Source organism: Aythya fuligula, chromosome 16, assembly GCF_009819795.1.
Source record: "Aythya fuligula isolate bAytFul2 chromosome 16, bAytFul2.pri, whole genome shotgun sequence".
NCBI lineage: Eukaryota > Metazoa > Chordata > Aves > Anseriformes > Anatidae > Aythya > Aythya fuligula.
The window spans coordinates 15,446,911-15,467,052 of NC_045574.1; the positions used below are offsets into that span (position 1 = coordinate 15,446,911).

At 54.1% G+C, this 20,142-nt stretch overlaps 1 protein-coding gene across 5 annotated transcripts in view; it reads right to left on the reverse strand.

The window, feature by feature from the left end:
- The window catches only part of NOL4L (nucleolar protein 4 like), a 54,765-nt gene that overhangs the window by 14,199 nt on the left and 20,424 nt on the right, over nt 1–20,142 (reverse strand). Inside the window, exon 4 of one of the 5 annotated variants that reach the window (XM_032198393.1) lies at nt 15,991–16,100. In XM_032198393.1, the coding sequence (XP_032054284.1) occupies nt 15,991–16,100 (110 nt within the window). Of the gene's footprint in view, nt 1–42; nt 85–2,870; nt 3,069–5,176; nt 5,209–5,733; nt 5,778–15,990; nt 16,101–20,142 lie in introns of those variants that run through there. The other 4 variants (XM_032198398.1, XM_032198394.1, XM_032198396.1 and 1 more) reach the window with 4 other exon arrangements.

A 20,142-nucleotide genomic window follows, 5' to 3' on the forward strand; every position in this document is an offset into this window, starting at 1 on the left:
CTCGCATCCTGTAGGAGCGGATGGCTGAGCCCTGGAGTTTACCCTTTAATCTCCATCCACACCAGCGTGTTTCTGGCAAGCGAGCGGCGTGTGGGAGCTGGGGCCAGGGCGCAGCTCCATTAAAACGGCTCCGTAAAACATCACAGACTTTCCCGAAACCAAATCATCTGCTGCAGGGGGGCGTCCGGGGGGGTAGCCGGGGATGGTGCCATCAGTCCCCATGGCCCCCAGCTGCCCGATGCTGCAGAAAAGGCCCTTCCCTGGAGGGAAGGGGGTTGTGTTGGCAAAGGGAGGACCCCGCGGCTGGGTGGCTGAGGCTCGTCCAGGCTGGAGGCTGGCGGAGGGGCTGCGGTGGCCCCTGCCCGCCCCGGGAGGCACCGCCTGGGGCAGGAGAGCCCTGCCAGCCCCGGCAGCGGCTTCCCAGCGGCATAGATTACATTCCTCTCTCCCACTCCTGCTGCTGAAAGGACATTTTCTCTCTCCCTTCTGGCTAACCTTTACAGTACTTCGAGACACAGCCCTTGGATCGCTTCCAGAGCCGGAAAGGTCAGCCGCAGGATTTCAAAACCATCACCATCCCGGCGGTGCTGAGATCCTGAATGAGAGGAGGGGCCGGGGGAGCTCCCCGAGCCGAGCCCTCCGAGCCGAGCCGAGCACGCCGCTTCGCAGGAAGCAGATGCGCGTCCCCGCATCCACACGGCCCCGCCGGCAATTCCTTTATCTGCCTTCCTCTCCCCGGCCGCCCTCCCAAAATAACGGACGGAGACCGCATCCAGGGCTGCGGGGTGGAGGGGAACACCAAAAATGTTTCCAGAAGCGCTTTCAACCGCGCTTCCCTTTGATTGAAGAATTTCAAAGGCTTGTAAACGCTCAGCTCCTTTTCTTTCCTTCCCCTCGTCCTGAGATAACACACACCACCCGCTCCCTTTCCGTGTAAGAAGCAATTGGCAAGAACCCCTCCAACGTAAGGCTGCGCCTCATAAAAACTGCCCTGTCTGGCTGCCTCTGGCTGACAGTTTTTATTGTGAACAAATAAATGTCTTTAAAGACAGGTTTGTGCTTTTCCTCCCGCTCCCTGTCCCTGCAGACACATCTGCTGGCCCCAGGCAGGAGCTGCGGGCGCTGGCTCGCGCCACCCCCGGCCTCCTGGGGAGTTTCCTGGAATTTACGGCTCAGCTGCCCACTGCCCCAGGACTGGGGTGCCCGCACACACCACACCCACAGGCAAGGGGCCCCTGGTGCAGATCCTGCACTTGTACGGGGCTCGAGCAGGGCAGGTGGTACTGGGAGGCGCTGGGAGGCGCTGGGAGGCACTGGGAGGCACTGGGAAGCACGCTGCTGCTGGCATACCGAGCTGCTGCCCCAGCCAGGAAGCAATCCTGCCTCTCTGCAAACTCCATCTTGCACATACAGGAGAGGAGCACGCAGGTCTCCCCGCTGCACGCTTTCTCTAGTCCCGTTACCGCACTCACTCACAGGGAGCCAGCCACCCTCCTAGCTGGCCTTCTGCACAAGGCTTACCCAAGATTACTGTCAGAGCTTAAGAGACAAACACAAATGCCAAGGTCCTCGCTGCCCACAGCCAAACACCTGGCAGCTGGAGGGTGAGGAGCCCTGGGAGAGACCAGAAGGTTTTTCGGACAGTGCCTGGCTCAGGAGTAACTCCGCAGGGCTCGCACTGCACAGGACGCCCAGCCTCAGCACCCAAACGTAGCCCTGGAGGCATCACACGAGTCAGAAAATCAGAGCCATGAAGATGCCTCGCATGCACATGCTATGTAAAGTGCTGTACAAACGTGTACAATTCTCTCGAGGTGCAGTAACATTAGCCTATTATTAGAAATGCCCTGGGTATCAAACCAGAAACTGATAAGCTATAAATGACTCAAGACAAACAAGGCGGCCGCATGTTCTCAGGTCCACGCTCCAGCCACCAGCAGGGAGCATGTTGTGGATGCGGGACCCTGCCCGGCCATCCCATCCCCGTGTCCCCAGTGTCACCCTCTGCTTTCAGCCAAGGCCGCCTGCTTTTCAGCACCATCCAAAACGCAAACGGGATAAACCTCCCGGGCAGTGCACGGGTCCAGGAGCAGAGCAGACCCCAAGCAAGCTCAGCTAATACTGCCGGTGATGCTGCAGCAAGCACCTTGACGGGGTCCCAGCAGTGAGCAGCCCGAGCTGGGGGCATGAGCTGTTGGAGGAACCCCTCTGCTTGGCACCAAGCGATGGTGCCCTGGGAGCTCCTTGGGCCTCTGTGCCTCTTCCCTGAACAGAGCAGGGCTGCAGCCCAGGGAGCTGCTCTGCTGCACAACCCAGCAGCTCCAGCTGTGGCTGTGGCACCCTCCGTGCCCCTGCGCCCACCTCATCACTGCCAGCAGGGCCACTGGCGGCCTCCAGCACGCTCTGTCCTCACGACACCCATCAGGGTTGGACACCCAGGCTTTGCGACCTCCTCTGCTGCCCACCCGTGCCAGCAGTGACTCCCAGCACTGCCCTGCAGCCGCCAGCCAGACCCGGGGCTGCGGCACAGCTTCCCGGCACCAAAGCACCCTGCCATGGGATCAAAACACCTGGCTGGGTGGGCAGCTCCGAATTTTCTCCAAACGCCAGAAACCCGGCTGAGCACAGACTCACAGCGGGCTCGGCTGTCCAGGCAAACAAGGAAGCGTTTCTGAACAGTAGCAACAGCTACAACTCGGAGCAATACGGTAAATCTAATCTACCCTTCCACCCTCTTTTGGCTTGCGAGTCAGGCAGCTCATTCTTTTTCCTCTCTGGGTTCTCAGGAGAATTCTCTCTGCTAATTTCTTCTTTCCTGTAAACAAACTTCAAATGAAACTTTCATTAGAAAACAGAACACAATCCATTACCAGCGCCTGTCTCAGGACTGGCCGCCTCGTCCCCAGCTCCACGCCACCCGTGGCACGGAGGGGAGCGATAGCGCCTGCCCTGCTCCGCCGGCCCGCAGTCCCTCCTCAAACCCGAGCATTGTGGCCGCTGCCCTCCTCCTTCCTGCTTTGCCCAGCTCTCCGGAGAGATCTTCTCACCCCGCTGTAAAGTCCCATCGCTTTGTTTCCAACGTTCAAGGGACCGAGCGATCAAGGGTCAGGCAGTGTGCGTGCAGCTCCTCTTTTGAAAGGGGAAGTCGGATCCTGCTGGTGCGTTCACAAGCCACACCCAAACATCGGAGCAGGACTCCAGGCACCGCGCAGGGTTTGGAAAAACAACATCCCTGCTCCTCTCCTTATCTACAGTCCAATATTCACAGCTGCTTTACAGACACTCGCAGCCAATGTTTTCCAACTGGCAAAGGCAGACACTCGCATGTGCAGAGCGAACGCTCGGCGTTTCTGTCCCACTTTTCATTCACGAATCTTCAAGCACCGTGTGTGCACTCATCTGCTGAGGCTCTCAACTTTCCTCTGCGTTGGGGAAGTATTCCTCCCGTTATCGAGCCAGAATCCCGGGGTCCCGACAGCAGCACCGGTCGTGCAAGAAGGCAGCAGGCTGGTGGCAGGGCCGGGAGCAGGAGCGAGACCTCCGGACTGCGACGCTTTAATTGCTAGACAGCGATTCTCCACCAGCAGCTCTCCTTCTTGGAGAACAACCTCCCGTAGCGCGGGCTGAGCAGGGCAGGGGGGAGCTGCTCTTCTAACCGTATCTCGTAAATAAATGCAAGGCTATCGGTAACCTGCTTATTTTACAGCCTGGCTCAGTTTCTCGGGGACTGCCCTGCAAGCGTCTCTCCAGTCCTTTGCACGCCGTGCCTTACGCTAAATATTCCAGGCTCCGGCTCTGAGGATAGTTTGTTTTCTCTTTTCAAGGCCTTTCATTTTAAAACACGTCCTTTCAAGCCGCAGCCTCCTGTCCCGGTCGGATTTCCTTCCGTGGAGCAGGAACCGAGGCCGTGTGCCACGCAACCCCTCGGCAGGCAGCCTCGCTCAGCTTCCCACCAGCAGCAGAGGTGTTTTTAGAGGCAACAAAAGGTGACGGGTGACCGCCAGGCCCATCAGCACCCCACCTCGGTGCCAGCCACGACCCGCTGGGGCACGCAGCTCCCAGCGCCAGCCCACGCGGCAGCTATCAGGAAGGTGGCCTCATCTCCGTCTCAGCAACTGTTTAAACCCGGCCCTCCGAGCATGCCAAGAAGGTATTGAACCAGATTTGACCCTAACTTAACCAGTTCAGCGCAGAGAAAGGCTTACTAATGGAAGATAAACCACTCCGGGGCAAAGATTGGTACCGCAGCCACAATTGCTGTAGTGGTCGTTGCTTCGGGGAGCCCGAGGAGCCCCGAAGCGCAGCCGAGCACGCTCGGCCGTGGCGGCAGCGATCCGTGACCGCGCTGCCCACTCGTGTGCGCCATCCACGCGCCAAACAAAATACCCCGGGCGCTCTTTGTCAGGTTCCGGGCGTCCTCACCGAGGGCAATTTCTGCTGATTTGTACGGGACACGGCAACAATGAGTGTTTGTTACTTCCCAAAAACGGGGGAGCCTCAACGTGGAACAACAAATGGAAGGGGAAGGGAGGATCGCTACCTCTCCCCCTCCCCCTTCGGAGTCCTCCTTCTGGGAAAATCACCCCGAGGAGAGGCCCCGCGGTCACCGAGGGGCAGGATGCTGCCCGGGCAGGGGGCGAGGGCTGCGGTTGCCCCTTCCCCGGCTGCCCCCGCGGGTCGGGCCGGGCCGTGCCGCGCTCCTGCTGTTCAGCGGGGAGGTGCTGAACGCCGGGGTCGGTGCGAGGAGAGGGAGCCGGGCACGACGACGGCTCTGCCCCTGTCCTGCCCCTGCCCCTGTCCTGCCCCTGCCCGTGCTCTGCCCCTGCCCGTGCTCTGCCCCTGTCCCTGCCCCGAGCAGCCGTCTCCCGGCGCGGGGGTCCCGGTGCTCGCCCCCTCGGACGCGCCCCGCTCCTGGGGACCCCCTCGGCGCTTCCTCCTCGCCAGGACCCTGCCGGGAACGAAAGGGCACCGCTGTCCTCCGCGCAGCCGGGGCAGCCACGGCCGGAGCCCGGCGGGGACGGGGGACACCGAGGGGCGCGGAGCCGCCGTCGGGACCCGAGCTCCTCGCTCCCGGCCGGGCCTCGCCCGCGGGGAAGCGGGGACGGATCGCGGCGCAAAGCCTCCGGCAGCCGGGGCTCGGCGTGCGGCGGGGATTGACACGTAAGTAGGGCTTTACCTCGAGGGAGGAGGAGGCTATTTCCAGCACAATCCCCGCCCGGGGCCGGGGCCGGGGCCGGGGCCGGGGCCGGGGGAGCGGCGCGGCGATGGCGGCGGCGGCGCGGGGCCGGTGCCCGGGAATTAATGGGGCCGGAGCGCTCCCACCGCCGCCTCCTCCCACTTTCTTCTGGGCTTTTGTGCTCTTCCGGGGAAGGGGGAGCGCGGGGAAGGACGCGCTAACCTTAACCCTTCCTCGCAGCCCCGCCGAGCCGCAACTTCCCGGGGAAGCGGGGCGGCGCGGCCGCTCCCCCCGGCCTCCTCCTCCTCCTCCTCCTCCTCCTCCTCCTCCTCCTCCTCCTCTTCCACCACCTCCTCCTCCTCCTCCCGGCCCCGGAGTTGGGGAACGGCCCCGCCGCCGGGCCCCCGCCCCCGCCCCGCCCGCCCCCCGCCGCCGCCCGCAGCCCCCGCGCATCCCCCCGAGGGGAAAAAGAGAGGGGAAGGGGGGGTGGGAGGGGGTCCGGGGAGGAAAGGGGGGGGGGGGGGGGGTCCGGGAAAAGGTTCGGGGGGGGCGCCTACCTGGAGCGGGGCCGGGGCCCTGCCGGCCTGCGCCAGCCCGGCGGCGCGGCTCGGTGCTCGGGGCGGGGAGGGACGGAGGGACGGAGGGAGGGGGCCCGGGCTGGCGGCGCTCCGGAGAGGCTGACAGCCAGCTGCTGCCCGGGGAGAGGGGCCGGCGCTGCGGAGCGCGTCACTCCCGGCTCCCGGGGGGGCGGGCGGGGGGTGTGGGGGGGGTGGGGGGGGGGGGAGGTTGGACGGGGAGGCGAGGAGTAGAGGAGGTTGGGGGGGGGGGGGGGTGGGAGAGAGAGCGGGGGCCCCGGCGGCCGCGGGAGGAGGGGGCGGAGGCGGCGGGGGAAGGGGAGCGGGGCCGCGGGGGGCGGCGCACCGGGCGGGGGGCGCGGGGAGCCGCGCCTGGAAGAGCACATTGTGGAGGGCCGGGGAGGGCCCTTCCTCCGGGAGGAAGAGACAATGTCCAGGGCCGGGCGCCTGCTGGAGAGCCGCGAGAATGCACGGCTCGGCACGGCACGGCACGGCTCGGCACGGCACAGCCGGGGGGGCTGCACCCTGCTCGGTACCGCACGGCACGGCCCCCGGGGGGGTGCGCCCCGCTCGGCACCGCACGGCCCCGGGGACCCGCACCCCGACCGGGGCCGCTCGGCTCAGCCCCGGGGTTTGTCCGCGCCGGGACCCCGGGGAGCTGGGGTCACCCTCGGCCGTGCCCGGGGGCTCGAGGCCGGACCCCCCCCGTCTCGTTGCCGGCAGCCCGGTGGGCGCACGGTGCCCAAGCCCCCTCCTGCAGCCCCCGGCGAATCCTTTTGTTCCGGCCGCACCGGGGGGGGAGCGGACGGGGGCCCCGCTCCGCGCCCCCGTGGCCGCCTCGAAGCGTTACAGCCGCTCCTGGGGCAGCCCCCCCGGCAGCCCCCTGCCCGGGGCACGGTGCCCGGAGCCCCGGGGGTGCCGCGAGCAGCGAGCGGTGCCCGGCCGCCCCGTCCAGGCTGCGCCCCGGTGGCGGCGGCCGCTGCCCCCCGGCTGCCCGGGGGTGTCCCGGTGGGCACCAATGGCCCGGGTCCGGGTCCCTCTGCCCTCCGGTAACGACTCGGGGGAAATTCCCACCAGACGAGCCGAGCGGAGCCTGCCCCCGCCGTAACCCCCCCGGTACCGGGCCCGCCCGGGGGGTGCCAGGCACGACCCGCACCACCGGGCCGGGAGGCGCACGGGGCACGGCTGGACTCCGGCCCCTCCAGCTCTGGGCCGGGGGCTGGAGGGTGAAAACGGGGCCCTGGGGGTCCCCTGGGGATCCCCTGGGGTCCCACGGGAGGTGGCGGACAGGGGGGCAGCAGCTGCAGCCCCCAGCCCGGGCCTGCCCCGCGCTCCTTCCAGCTCGATGGCTGCTGCTCCTCCCTGGAGCTAAAATAAAATCGTGACCATTTAAGGTGAACGGGAGACGCGTGGACTTCGGCGGAGCGGGCTTTTAACCCCTTCCCATTGCCGGGCTTTGTTTATTCCTTGCACTCCCTTCGGCTTCGAGCTGGACCGGCACAAAGCTGTTGGGGAGCGGAGGTCCTCGCGGGACCGAGGCGGCTGCGCTGTCGTGCAGAGGAGCACAAAACAGCAAGGGTGCGAGTTTAAAGCCCAGTCACCATTCCGTGCTGCCTCCCCATGTGGACACTCTTATTTTATACTAAGTGCCTTTGTGTGGGCTAGGTTAATCCACTTTGGAAACGGATTAACCTAAATTTCGCATCGGCAAACTTAGTGCCGAGCAGACGCGTCCACACAGGGAGCGAGGGTGGAAACGCAATTCCACGAGAGCTGCCGGGCAGGAGCCTTTCCCCATGCAGGCTGGAGGTCCTGACCCCAAATGGGGTCACCGCCGCTACAAGTGGGGTCATGAGCCCGACAGAAATGCGATTGTTTGTGCCAGCACTCGGGGTCACGAGGCTGGCAGAAGTGGGGCTCACCGGCGGAAGCGGGGATGCCTCCAGGAGGAGCTGGGAGAGCTCCAGAGGGCAGCATGTGGAGTTGCCTGCTGGTGGGCATTTTTCTGATTCAAACTATCTGGGGGGAAATAACTGGCAATTAGATACAGAATCGGTAATAATAATTTATCAGGTTGTCAAGAACAGGGGTAAGTGCCTTACGGGATTAAGTTTAAAAAAAAAAACAAACACACATAATAAACCAGTACTACTGTTATTATATTATATATATAATACACATCAAATATATTATTTATAAGTCGCTTCCTTCCCTCTCTGTGTGTTCATTACTTCTGATCCCTGCAAACCCTTTCTCATGGACACAGACCTACCCGTGCGGAAAACTTGGGCTCCCTGTCAGGCAGCGCTTGCCCGGGCAGGTCACTGCCAATGCCACCACAGCCTGAGCTCGAGGTCTTGACAAGAACCATGCCCCGAGTCCCTGACTGCCCACGCATTGCACAGCTTATCCCAATTCCAGATAATAATGCCTTAAGGTACTAATCTGCCATCTTTTCCCCAGGCAAGGCTCCATAGGCAGCACCGGGGCTGCTGCCAGGTCCAGGAGTCAACCACCTTTCGAAAACTGTAGGAGTTACATTGCTGATGAGCGTGGGCACGGGGATCTAGTGGTGAGAGCAAGGACTGCACTATGCAGGATCCGGCTATCATGCCAGAGGAGTCACTGACTCATGGGCGACCTTGTGCAAGTCACTTGATGTTCTTGTGCCTCTGGAAAGTAGGTTAGATAACAAACGGGCCCTCCTGCGTTTGATGCTCCGTGAGCATCACACACTAAGAGATAATACGCATCAAAAATGCAAATCTGCCACGAGTGAGGCCTGTAAGGAGAGCGGGGCAAGAGGGGCAGGGCTGTAAAAGCAGAGAGCAGCTGAAGGAGGGCCACAGTCAGGTGGCAGGAGGAGACACAACTTTTATCAACGCTGTATTTTAAATTATCTGGCACCCAGAGCAGAGCCGGGAAAAAAAAAAAGGAGAGTAAAGCTTTGGGAAACTTTATTATAGACCAGATTTGTTGTGGGCTGAGGGCTGTATTCCCACTTCTTGGTGGCTCCTTCTGTAGGAGTAACAGTTGTTAGCATCTGGCGTATGCATGAATAAAACTGCCTTTTTTTTTTTTTTTTTTTTTTTTTTTTTTCCCTGAGGGGCCAAGACCAAGAGATAGAGAGGAAATACAGCATACTTCAGGGAGTACACCAATCACTGCCAAATAAAGAGGCAAGAAAGGAGTAGTTTCTGTGGATGGAATTTGCTTTCTGCAGAATACAGGGAACCGAGTGTCTGAAGGGCCGGGGTACCAGCAGCCAAGCGTGATCCACTCTCCCCTAACGCTGTTTGTCAAAGCATGAACACACGGCACCAGCAGGGATGTCTGCATTGTGCTAAAAATTGAGACCGACCCTCACAGCTTACCTCTTAGACACCCCAACCAGAACTGAATCGACTGAAACACAATCGACACTAACCCCATTCCCAGCCATCCTCAAGCCACGCTGTTTTTTCAGCATCCATCTTTGTGAGTCCTCTGGCTCCTCAGAGATGCACACGCTCATTTTGTGCAGGCAAGCCTCATGATGGGGGACTTAAGAGCCTGTGCAACCAAGCAAGGTGCGAGCCTGCCTGTGCAGGTTTAACAGGAGCAGAAACACAAGCAAGTGCATGATTCAAGGTTACAAAGCTGAACCACACAGCTTCATCTTCTATAATAACGGAAATCATTAATAACAGTTCACGCTCTCAAAGTAGTTGCCATCCGAGCTCTCGAAGAGCTTTATTAGCGAGCGAGACCTCAGAAGTCTCTCTAAGGTATTAGCCCCCTTTTAGAGGGAGAAGGCAATTAAGAAGCAGCCATTTGTGTGACTCGATCAAAGTCAACACGCAGCACGTCAGCAACCGGCTTTGCGAGGCGACGCAGAGCCCCCGGCGCGACCTCTCACGGCTGTGGGAAACCCAAACCAGATCTGAACCAGATCCGTGGGACACACACTGAATGCTCTTGTAACCCTACGTGGGCTTGGCACGGTGCCCCCGTGGAAATGCCTCAGAGCCCCCTTTGCAGGATCTGAACCAAAACCTGGTCTCTGGTTCTGCTGGAGGAGCTGCCCGTGATGCTTGTTGCCACACAGTGAGCGGGCAGCATCTTCCTCACAAAACATGAATGTACTTGGAAGAAACGTTGAATTCAAGAAAGAGGATGTGATTTCTGGCCCTATTCACTCAGTATTCCCAGAAACAGGCTATGGCAGCGAGGCTGCCTCAGGCTGCTCAGCCAGCGGGGCCCAGGCCATGGCCAGGCCTGGTGCAGAGGCAGGGAACCGGCGGGGGCACCGGGGGGACCAAGCAGCCCCGGAGCTGCATGGCCAAGGGTCCAGCACCACTCCTCCAACACAAAACTGCCAGCGAGGGAAGGGGAGCAGCAGCACGCAGCCGCTAAACACGCCTGGGGGCAGTGCAGGAGGACAAACCGTGGCGAGCATCGCCAGAATCTGGCAGTGCCGCTTGATTTAACACCTCCTTTCTTACAGAAAATTACGTGATTTTCCTTGTAACTGCCAAGAGTCGGGGCCTTGGCGTCACACCGCGTGCGGAAGATGGGAACTGCGGTGGCCGAATTTACCCCAGCCAGCCCAGGGTCTGCTCTCAAATTGTATTGTTTGCATTGAGCATCTAGAAAGCTTACCTGTAATGCAGCTACACCGGGAAAAATACTGTAGGATCCACACAGCTGGAAATAAACGTCACATGTTTTTACCAGCTGGGAACGTCATGGTTAATTCCAATAACAAAAATGAGCTGACCTTCACTGAAAGCAAGCCATTCACAGAAGTTTGAGACCAGGCTAAATGGTTTGATCATCTGACCTCCCGCATCTCATGAGCCATTAAGGCCAAGGATAAAAGTTTTGCTAAACTGTCTTTGTCAGTTAAGAGGGTGAAGGGAAGCAGCAAATGTACGGAATGCTGTTATGATGGCTGGGCCCGCCTCCCCTGCTTCTGCCTGGACAAAGTCTGTCATTTAGGGCAAAATTTAAATTTATCGGCCAAAGCCCACTGCTGCCAGTAGAAGCTGCATCTCCACTAGAGGGCTTTTTTTGCTGATGCAGATCTACCAGCAAGGCTTTATTGCATAAATTAAATCTGTATTTCAGAGTCATGTCTATACCAAACTCGGTATTTTGCATCCAGCAAAACAGTATCTTCTAGAAGGGGAAGGCGTTTGGATTGGGAGATACACATTTGGAGAACCCATCTCTTCCCTGCGAGCTTGTTTCAGTGAATGTTCATTCTCTCTGCGCTAAGAATGTGCCCTTTATTTTTGAGTTTTCCTAAGTTCAGCCCTTAAGCCTTTTTCCTTGTTATGTCTACGCTATTTCCTTATTAAGTTTGTTTGACTTCAAGGTACTCAGAGCCTGCAATCAAATTACCCCTACAGCTCCTTGCCTGGTCAGGCAGACGCAGCTCCTGCAGCCCCTCGCTGCCAGCCGAGCCGCAGGGCAGCCCTGGTGTCACTTTGCTCCCTCAGCAGCTTCTCAGTGGCCTCTCAAAAACAGCCCCTAGACCTGGATGTGGCATCGCAGTCTTGGTCTTAGCAAGCCGAACTGGGGTGACGCAGCCTCCTCTTGCTGTCCCTGTCCCTGTCCCTGTCTGTTCACCCAAGGGTCACGGAAAGCTCTCCCTGCCAGGCCATGCACCCGGTGCCGCAGCTCTCCTGTCCTTCCCAGCATCACCACTGGTCCCAGTGCCACGCTCCACGTAGGGCTAATATGCCCCTTTCTCCAGGGGAAAATCCGAGGGGATTTTGCTAGAGCTCCAAAGTGTCTTAAAAATGAATGTCAGGAAACACCGATCTTCGCAAGCTGAGGAAAAGACTCTTGAATGCAAGTTATCTTGTCATGTTGATTTAGAGATATTTATTCCTGGAGATGTTTAACACCCTCTCTAATTACTAATGGACTAGGAAGTACCTTATCATTCTCATGTGATGCAAACACATCATCCCGCTTCCTTCCAAGCACCGAACAGGAATACTTACTGCACGCTTCTGCTTTCTCCGCACATCAATGAACGCACAGCATTTCTTCACAACTGTTCACAGCGCACCCAAACAGCTAAATCCTGGTACCTGGACCTCGCACAGATCTGCCAGACCTGGCTCTGGTCTTCTGGACCACGCGAAAAGAGATGTCTACGATTCTCACTAATGAACTGAGAGACTCAGACCTGCGTTAATCACCACAATGCTGTCAGATTTCAGAAATCTGCCCCAGGACATTTGCTAGACCAACCCTGCACCGGTCATAGGACGGCCCTGAGCCGTGGCTGGCCAGCACCGTCACACAGCCACGAGCCCTCCGCTCCAGCCGTGCGCTCCTCCCTGCCCCAGCAGCCTCCAGTGAGCCAGTTCTGCATCCCCAGCATTAGCACGGAGATGGACCTGAAGCAGCAAGGAAGCAAGCACGGTGCCAGGGCAAGATGCATCTCTGCTGTTCTGGTAATACCGGAGCCTTCTGAGACACCCAAGTGAGCAAGCACAACAGCGGTGGACCAGGGAGGAAGCAGAGTGGAAGGCAAAGGGCCTCACGCTGCTGACAGCCCCCCTGGCCACGAGGCTGTGTGATCTCCCAGGTCCTGCAGCAAGGCTGGACCCTAACCACCATGAGATGTCAGCTCGCTGTGCACTGGGGGGACCTGAGCCCTCTGCCCCCCCCCCCTTCCAGGCTCACCCTTTTGCTTTGGTTAAAATATTTCAATAAAAAAATATTTCAATAAAATATTTATTGAAACCGAGTTCTTATTTTGCAAAGCACTTCACATCCTTGCACTGTCACCCCAGCCTCACCGTGCTGTTAATGGGCGGGTGGAGTGTGTGAGGGTGCAGGACAAGGCCCTCTCCCTCTCAAGCACTTACAAGTCCGTGTAGCAAAGCCATAGCAACAAGAAAAAAGCTTGTGTTATTTCACATCCACGAGCAGCTCCTGCCATTCACTGATTGTGTGACCTTCTGTCAGCAGTCATTGAAGCAACCTTTGAAAATGTTTCTGTATCATTTAAACCCGGTTACTCAGCCCAGACCGAATCTGCCAAGGTAGCACCAGCATCTCCAAGCAGAGGGAGCTTGGCATTTCAGTGCTGGGGTTTGTTCTCCTACAGTGGTCATATTCCACCAGCCGCTGTGCACGAGGCCTCAGTGGAAATCATGCTGAACGGTGTGGCATGGAAAATAAATCCAAGGATGAGTTTGAATGAGATAGAAAAGATTGTCTGGAAAATGACTGCAATAAACTCAAATAAGCAATCATTTAAAAATGCTAATATTTATCGTTTGAAAATGAGGTGGAAGGATCATTATAGATAAATATCAAATATCCTCTTTTCATTCCTTTTTGCTGCTAGACTGAAAAGGTCAGAAGTTCAGAGGAGGCTTTAATACCTCAGCAGATACCCTGAAATATGGCAAATTCTGCACTATGTGGCAAGGGTAAGGGCCCGATTTTTCTCACACAGGAGAATTGCTATAAAATTGGAGTGAAGGAGGGTGCACAGCCCAGGAGCTCCTGCATGTTCTACTGAACCCAATATAAGCTGCATGGGTCAGGCATGCCAGAATAAATGTACTGACTCAAAATATATTGATCTTCACTGATGTGAGAAAATTATTTGACTTTTGTTCTCTGCATACTTCCATGCAGGATAGTAATTTGCCTTCTTGTTCTGTAAATTCTGCAGGAACTCCTCATTGTATGAACAGCCATGGAAAGAACTCCTTACTTTACTGTTCTTTTTTTTTTTTTTTTTTTTTTTTTTTTTGTCCCTAAGCATAGATAAAATGCTTTCTCTAAGGTTCTTCTGGCTGTGCTTCCTCGTGGAGACACTGTTGCCCTAATACTGATGTGCTTAACGGCAGTAATAAATTACAGTTACATGCACATTTTTTTTCCTGAATAATGAAGTTAAAAGGCCACTTTGGCATAAATTCATTCATTGTTACCCCTAGTGAAGCAAGTTCCTCCTGGTGCTGCTGCATACAAATAATTGCTTTTGGCAAAAGCCAAGTAGAACACAAGTCGGTTGCTTAATTTATTTCTATTAATACCATCAAATGTTAGCGTAGTGCAAGGCGGCAAGGTGGCAAGGCAGCAAAGCTGAGATAGAGGAACCAATATCTTTTTGTAAATTCTGAGATATAAAAACCATACCATGTATATTTGTGTAGTGCAAACAAACTTAAAAAGCAGGGAGCATTTTCAACTTGTTTTTACATTAGTAGCCACGTCAGAATAACTCCTGCCTTTAAAGGACTTTTGCAGTTTGCAAACACCTGAAACCACTGTAGCTGCAGCTCCCTAACCCTAAAGCTGCCTTGCTGGGAAGAGGGGGGCAGCAGCCTGTCCCCCAGCAGTCCCCCAGCTCAGGGAGCATTCTTGTTAGCAGTACATCGTATCTGTCTGTATAGTGATAGAGCCAGTGCAAACTCCTACAGCAAAATTCAGGGCACACACTTCTCAAAACTCTGAGTTACCAAAACAAACCAAAGTTCTCGAAACACGCATCCCTAAACATGCAGCTTCAAAACTCAAGATTCTGTCTGCTAGCTTCCAGGAGATTTCCTGTTAGAGAAATAAGATCAAACTGCAAGTCCTGCTTTCTGCCTGCAGAAACTGGCACAGGAGTTTAGTTAAGCTTCACAACACGCTTCTCTTGAACAGCGCTTTGGAGCCAAGAGGAATTGCCCTATCAGTAGAAAACGTGTGAGTGGTAAATAAACAAACCTGTCAGACTGTCCTTTACGTATACATCAAGCTTAACTTGAAGGAACCACCTCAAATGCTGAAAAACACGGTTAGCCTCCACAGCCCACTAAGTCCTTAACCTTGGTGGAGAAAAGGTTGGCAGTTAATGGCACGTGCATCGGCGGGGGCTGCAGTCACACCGCTCTGCTGGGATTTGCACCAAAACCCAGCAACAGCTCTGCATGAGCCAAAGGAAATGGCAGCCCTCGATCCTGGATGGCCAAACGGGTCCCTGCAGCGGCACCTACCGCAGCCTGTCCCCTATCCTGCATCTCAAACCCCGCAGCCCTGTCCCTCGTCCTGCATCCCAAACCCCGCAGCCTCATCCCGCAGTCCAGGCTGGAGCTGTCCAGAGTTCTGCCTCTGGCCCGGCCCTGCGCAGCTCCGACGTGCAGCTCAGCCTGCTGCAAACAAAGCCCTCAACCCACTTGGGCATCCAGCACAGGCAAAGGAAAAATTCTGAAACACAGCAGTGCTTCCTGTCAGACATCGATTTGTTCTCAGGCAAGGTTTCACCGCTGAAACGACGGAGGAGCTCTGTGTCTGTCCCTTCAGCTCCCGACAGCAAACCCACGTCTGGCATTTCATACTCTGGCACTGGATTCTCTTACCAGCATCCCCTTAGGTTGCTATTAGATAAACAAATATCCACGGGGCACAACTTCACGGTTCGAGCTATCAGCAATGTTTCCCTCCCCGGCACAATGCAAACTCTTTCATTACTGCAAACTGGCAATAATGCAGGAGATCAGATTTAGGTTTCAGTGTGCTGGAAAGAAGATCCAGCACTGGCTTCCAGTGCTGGTTTGTGGGGAGCGAGTAAAACATGCTTTTCTTTTTATAGACTGTTTCCATGGTGCACAGAGGTTCCCGTAGCTAATTCTGCAGCTGCAGAACTTCAGAAAATTGCGTAGCCTGGGCATATAATCCTGTGGCAGCCTGCCCCATCCAGTCCCAAATCAAAATCCAGTGGCCTAATACTCTCATCAACCAACTGAGCCCTCTCCCACTGCGACACAAGAGCGGAGCTGAGCCTCACCAAGCTGCTGACCAGAGCGACTGAAGCATTGGCAGGGTTTCGGAGCCCATCTGCTAAAGCTCCCAGGCAAATAGGAAGGGGTAGAGAAACAAATTCCTATGCACTATATTTATTTTTAAGACAACTTTTTGGAAGAACCGTAAGTCCAAAGATCAAGCAGATTGCTACAAACAATAAGTGCACCAAGTACACCTCAGCTCCTCCCCGCTGACAGGACTGATGCAGCTGTTTGCTTTTTCACAGCCAAAAGCTTCAAGGCAGGCTGCCCTCCCCACTGCCATGCAGCAACACTTGCTGTACTTCCCCAAAGCCATCCCCGCCTGGACAAACCGGACATATCCAAAAGCATCCTCCAAAAATCCCCCGAAAAGCACCAGCCGCCCCCTCTGCCCCTCCACATGGGCAGAAACCCGCTGTGCGCCGCGCGCTGCTCTGAGGCAGGAACTCACCTGTTCCTGCGAATTCATCACCCGCAGCTTCATTTGCTTCAGATAAGTAGAGGTGAGCGGCATGTTGTAGTCAATGATCCCAGAAACCAAAGAGGAAGGTGGTTCGCTCTCTGAAGAACAGAGGGAAAACTCAGTTTAGATGTGGGAGCGCAAACCTGCGATGCGTTCTCATAATCATTAAACATATGTATTTGAAGCACTTAGGATCCCTAACTAGAGCTGGTGCCCGCTGAGCTAAGGTTCCTATAAGAATACGACCCCACCAAGAGGATAATTACAGAACAGATGTTGTTTTGGAAAAAGAAAAAAAAAAAAAAGCATTGCTGTCACCTGTGGAAAAAGACTACACACAATATATAATTTTGCAGCCTACCAAGCTAAAATGTAATAGGAAGAAACTGAGTCTTGCTGAAGTCTCAGAAGCACTTCCATGCAAATGGGATTTATGCAGAGGTTGATGAACACAAATATATTTGCAGCTTGCTTTAGCATTGCAAAGTCTTGCCAATTTTGCCGGGATTCCCTCAGGTAGGAGTTAACATTAAGGCAACTTATTAAGTATCGCTATCTGGTGATGAAGATTATTTTTAACACCCTCATTAAAACACAAACTTAATTTTAAAAAATCTTCAACTTAAATTGTTCCTGTTGATTCCTCTGGCTGCATCATACTGAGCTCTGGAGATCACTCTTGATTCAGACTGCTCCTGCAGATCACTTTTTCCAGCCAGACTAGGCAAGTCCCAGTAAAGCAAATCCTCAGTGATTTTTCTGAATTCACAAAGATTTGTCAGCTCTGTCGTCATCACTGTGGAGCTCCCTGCACAGGACTTGGAGACTGCTACAATTATTTATTCTACCACTACATTTACATGCTCATGCAGTGTGTTTGTTCAAGAGGAAAGTTGCCATTTCCCACAGGAAAGACTGCTGGCAAAAAATAAAGATTTCTTTGCCTTCAGCACAGGGATATGCAAGTGTGAAGAACTGACCCAACCTTCCCGGGCACTCAGAAGGGATGTGCAGCCATCCACGGGAAAGCGAGCTTAAGCAACAACGAAGAAGGATTTCCAGGAGCTGAAGGTGAACTGATGGTGGGAGGTTTCCATTCCCGTCTCTGAATCCCACTGCCTGGCTTGCATTTTCTGGGGTCACCAGTTTCACAGGCACCTTTGACACAGCCCCTTTAACAAACAGCCTTCACAAAATGTTTTACAGCAGCTTAGAAAATCCATCAACCCAAACGTAATGGGCCTGACTCTCAGAAATGCTGAATATCACAAAATCCCCGTGGAACTCAGTGGACCTGAAGACGCTTCACACCTCTGGAAATTTCACATCTATCGTGACTGACTAAGAAATTACCTGACCCAAAAACATACTGTCTGTAACTGAGTTAAACATTGCAAAGTTTTTGCAAATCTTCCACATCCAGAGCCTAGGAAATGCGCCGTGGAAATGTGGTGTTTTCTTTCCAGGTCCTGCTAATTCAGTCCTGGGCATCTGAAGCGTTCTTGCCTCGGCACGCAGGACAGATGGCCGCAGTTACTCAGGCCATCACTCGCTCGCATATGAAGGTGCAAAGCTTTTAGGAATGTTGTAAACTTGGGGATCTTGTAAACTAATTCCTCTCCTCTTTTCTCATGGCTGTATATCACTGCTCCCTGTCATGCTTCGACCTACGGATTAATTAGGAGCAGTTCTATGTATACATCAAGCATGCAAAATAAGCCATTTTTCTACTGTGCAAGGACGTTATCTTGTGATAAAAAGACGCGAAATCCCAGCACAAGGGGTGCTTCCCGCAGGCTGGTTCTGCAGTAAAAGCAAAAAAAGCTCCCAGGAACAAAACCTGCCTCCTACACAGCTGGGCTGGGGTCACCGGGATGAGTTTAGGAAAGCTTTGCTAAGAATAACACAGATGGGGCTGCTCTCTCCTTGAAGCCCAGGCCTGAAAGAGGCGAGGCCAGCACGCTGCTCTCCTGCATCTTGCCCATCAGAGCTCAGAGCTGCTGTGCTGAGCGAGGCCCATCAGAGGCAGCTCAGCACCCCCAGGTGAGAGCAGGAGAAGGGAGATGAACCTTGGCACTTAGATCTGCCTCAAACCATCCCGGTGTACCCCTGGAATCATCCCTTCAGCAGCAACAAATGTCCTGTAATTTGGGCGACTGCGACAGGAAGAGCTGGAGCCTAAAAAACTTGTATTTGTTTATTTGTTTTAAAGCTAACTGGAAATAAAGAAAACCTTTGTTTTAAAGGGCCTGGAGGACTCCACAGGAACAATCCTCAAATCTTATGTCACAAAAGGGGTACGCTGGAATCACTTAGCTCCTTTTGTAAAAGTTAACTACCACGTGCCCCATGTGTTGGAAATACAGATGAAACAGGCAGAACGGTTTAAAGTAAAATGGTTTCAATCCTAATTCTGGACTCGTATAATTCCACTGGAATTAGCCCTAATTTAATAACAGGGTAAAAGTATGGTGTTGTTCAAAGCTTCCCATGAGCAAGATAATTTTGCTTCCATGAATTACGTGGGTGCCCTGCAGGGTTCAATGTTAGATATGTTTAATTAGGGATTTTTCTGATTACAAATGAAGTGTGCTGAGGCTTGTTTAATGGACAAGAGAAGTAGGAATAGATAGGAATGACTCCAATGCTTCTATCTTACTGAGTTAGAGTTTACATATGTGTGTCTGTGTGTGTTTATGCATGTGAATACACCTAAATAATTTTTCTACAACCCCAGCATTTTTTTTGGTGATTTGCTCCAGATGAATTGTTGAATATGCATTAGTGAAATCAGACACTCTTCCCCAGTAAAAGTTACCTTATCTAATCTACTCTATGTGTTTTCACAGGTACTTAGTCACTATTTAGGTACTACTCAGAGCAGAAAGGTATTTCTGTCCTTCCATTCCTGCTGGATAAGGAGCAGGACTTCTGATGGGTGTTCTCTTCCTCTTGGGCTTATTTTCGAGAGAATTAGTAAGGGGGAAAACCTCATGGCAGTCATTTTGCTCTGCTTTGCTCAGGGCAGCAGATCTCAGCTCCATTCAGGGTTTCTGCAGCCAGGACCACCCTGGGGAGGACACCCAGCATCTCGCCTTCATGTGCTGCCACTGAGCCTGGATGGTGCCACGGCTCGAGGGGAGGCACGCAGGGCACATGGGGCAGGACCCTGCCACCAGCAGCCCCTGGAAAGGGGACCTGGCCCCAAATTCCTGGTGCAGCTGCAGCATGAGGGGCAGCACAAGGGGCACAACGTGTGGCAGATGCAGTGCGGCCGGTGTAAAGGTCGGGCTTGCACCCACAGAGGCCAAAGGCCACAATTTCTCTTGACCTGATCTGAAGGAGGGATCGGGCCCTTGGCAGGCAGGATGGGCAAGGGCTGCAGGGATGGAGCTGGGGCTAATAAATGTCACGTAGGATTATTTGTGAGAGTTTCTAAAAAATATAAAGCAAGCACAAAGCATTTCAGTAACTAGCTATGGATAAGTGGCACACATAATCCACTTAAACGGAACCTCCGGGCTGTCTGTAGGTCTGTTCCTAGTAGTAAACAGTTGGAAATTGGTATTTAATACTAGAAAGTTCCTATTGTTGGATCCTGTGTTCATTTAACTCTGCTCATCTGCTTGATAGGAGCTGCCAGATGATTCTATTTGCCTTAAGAGTTTTGGAATATTCTAATTCTCTGCAGTTTGCTTATATTTTTTTATAATTTTGTTGGGTGAAACCTCTCAGAGTCAGTTTGATGTTTTGCACTTGATGAGGAAAACAAGTTCACAATTCAAAAAAAAAAAAACAAAAACAAAAACATAAAAACATCAGCTTTAACCGTTTACTCTAGAAGAAAACTTGATCCCATCTTACGTACTGCTTATAGCTTTTAGGCCTCAGAGCTGCAGATTGGCTCAGTTTACAAAAGAATCGTAATGAGCTAACTACCACAGTTGCCATGCTAATTGGTTGTATACACAGGCATAATATAACTTTGATTACCAAAACGCTTTCTGTTATCCAAAATGGGATCATGACGTGCATATCTATTAATTACTGCAAATTCCCTCTTTATCAGAAACTTCAGTTATTCAGACATATTCAGTGTCTTTCATTACCAAATTAATAGTTTGAAGGAAAAACTTTAGC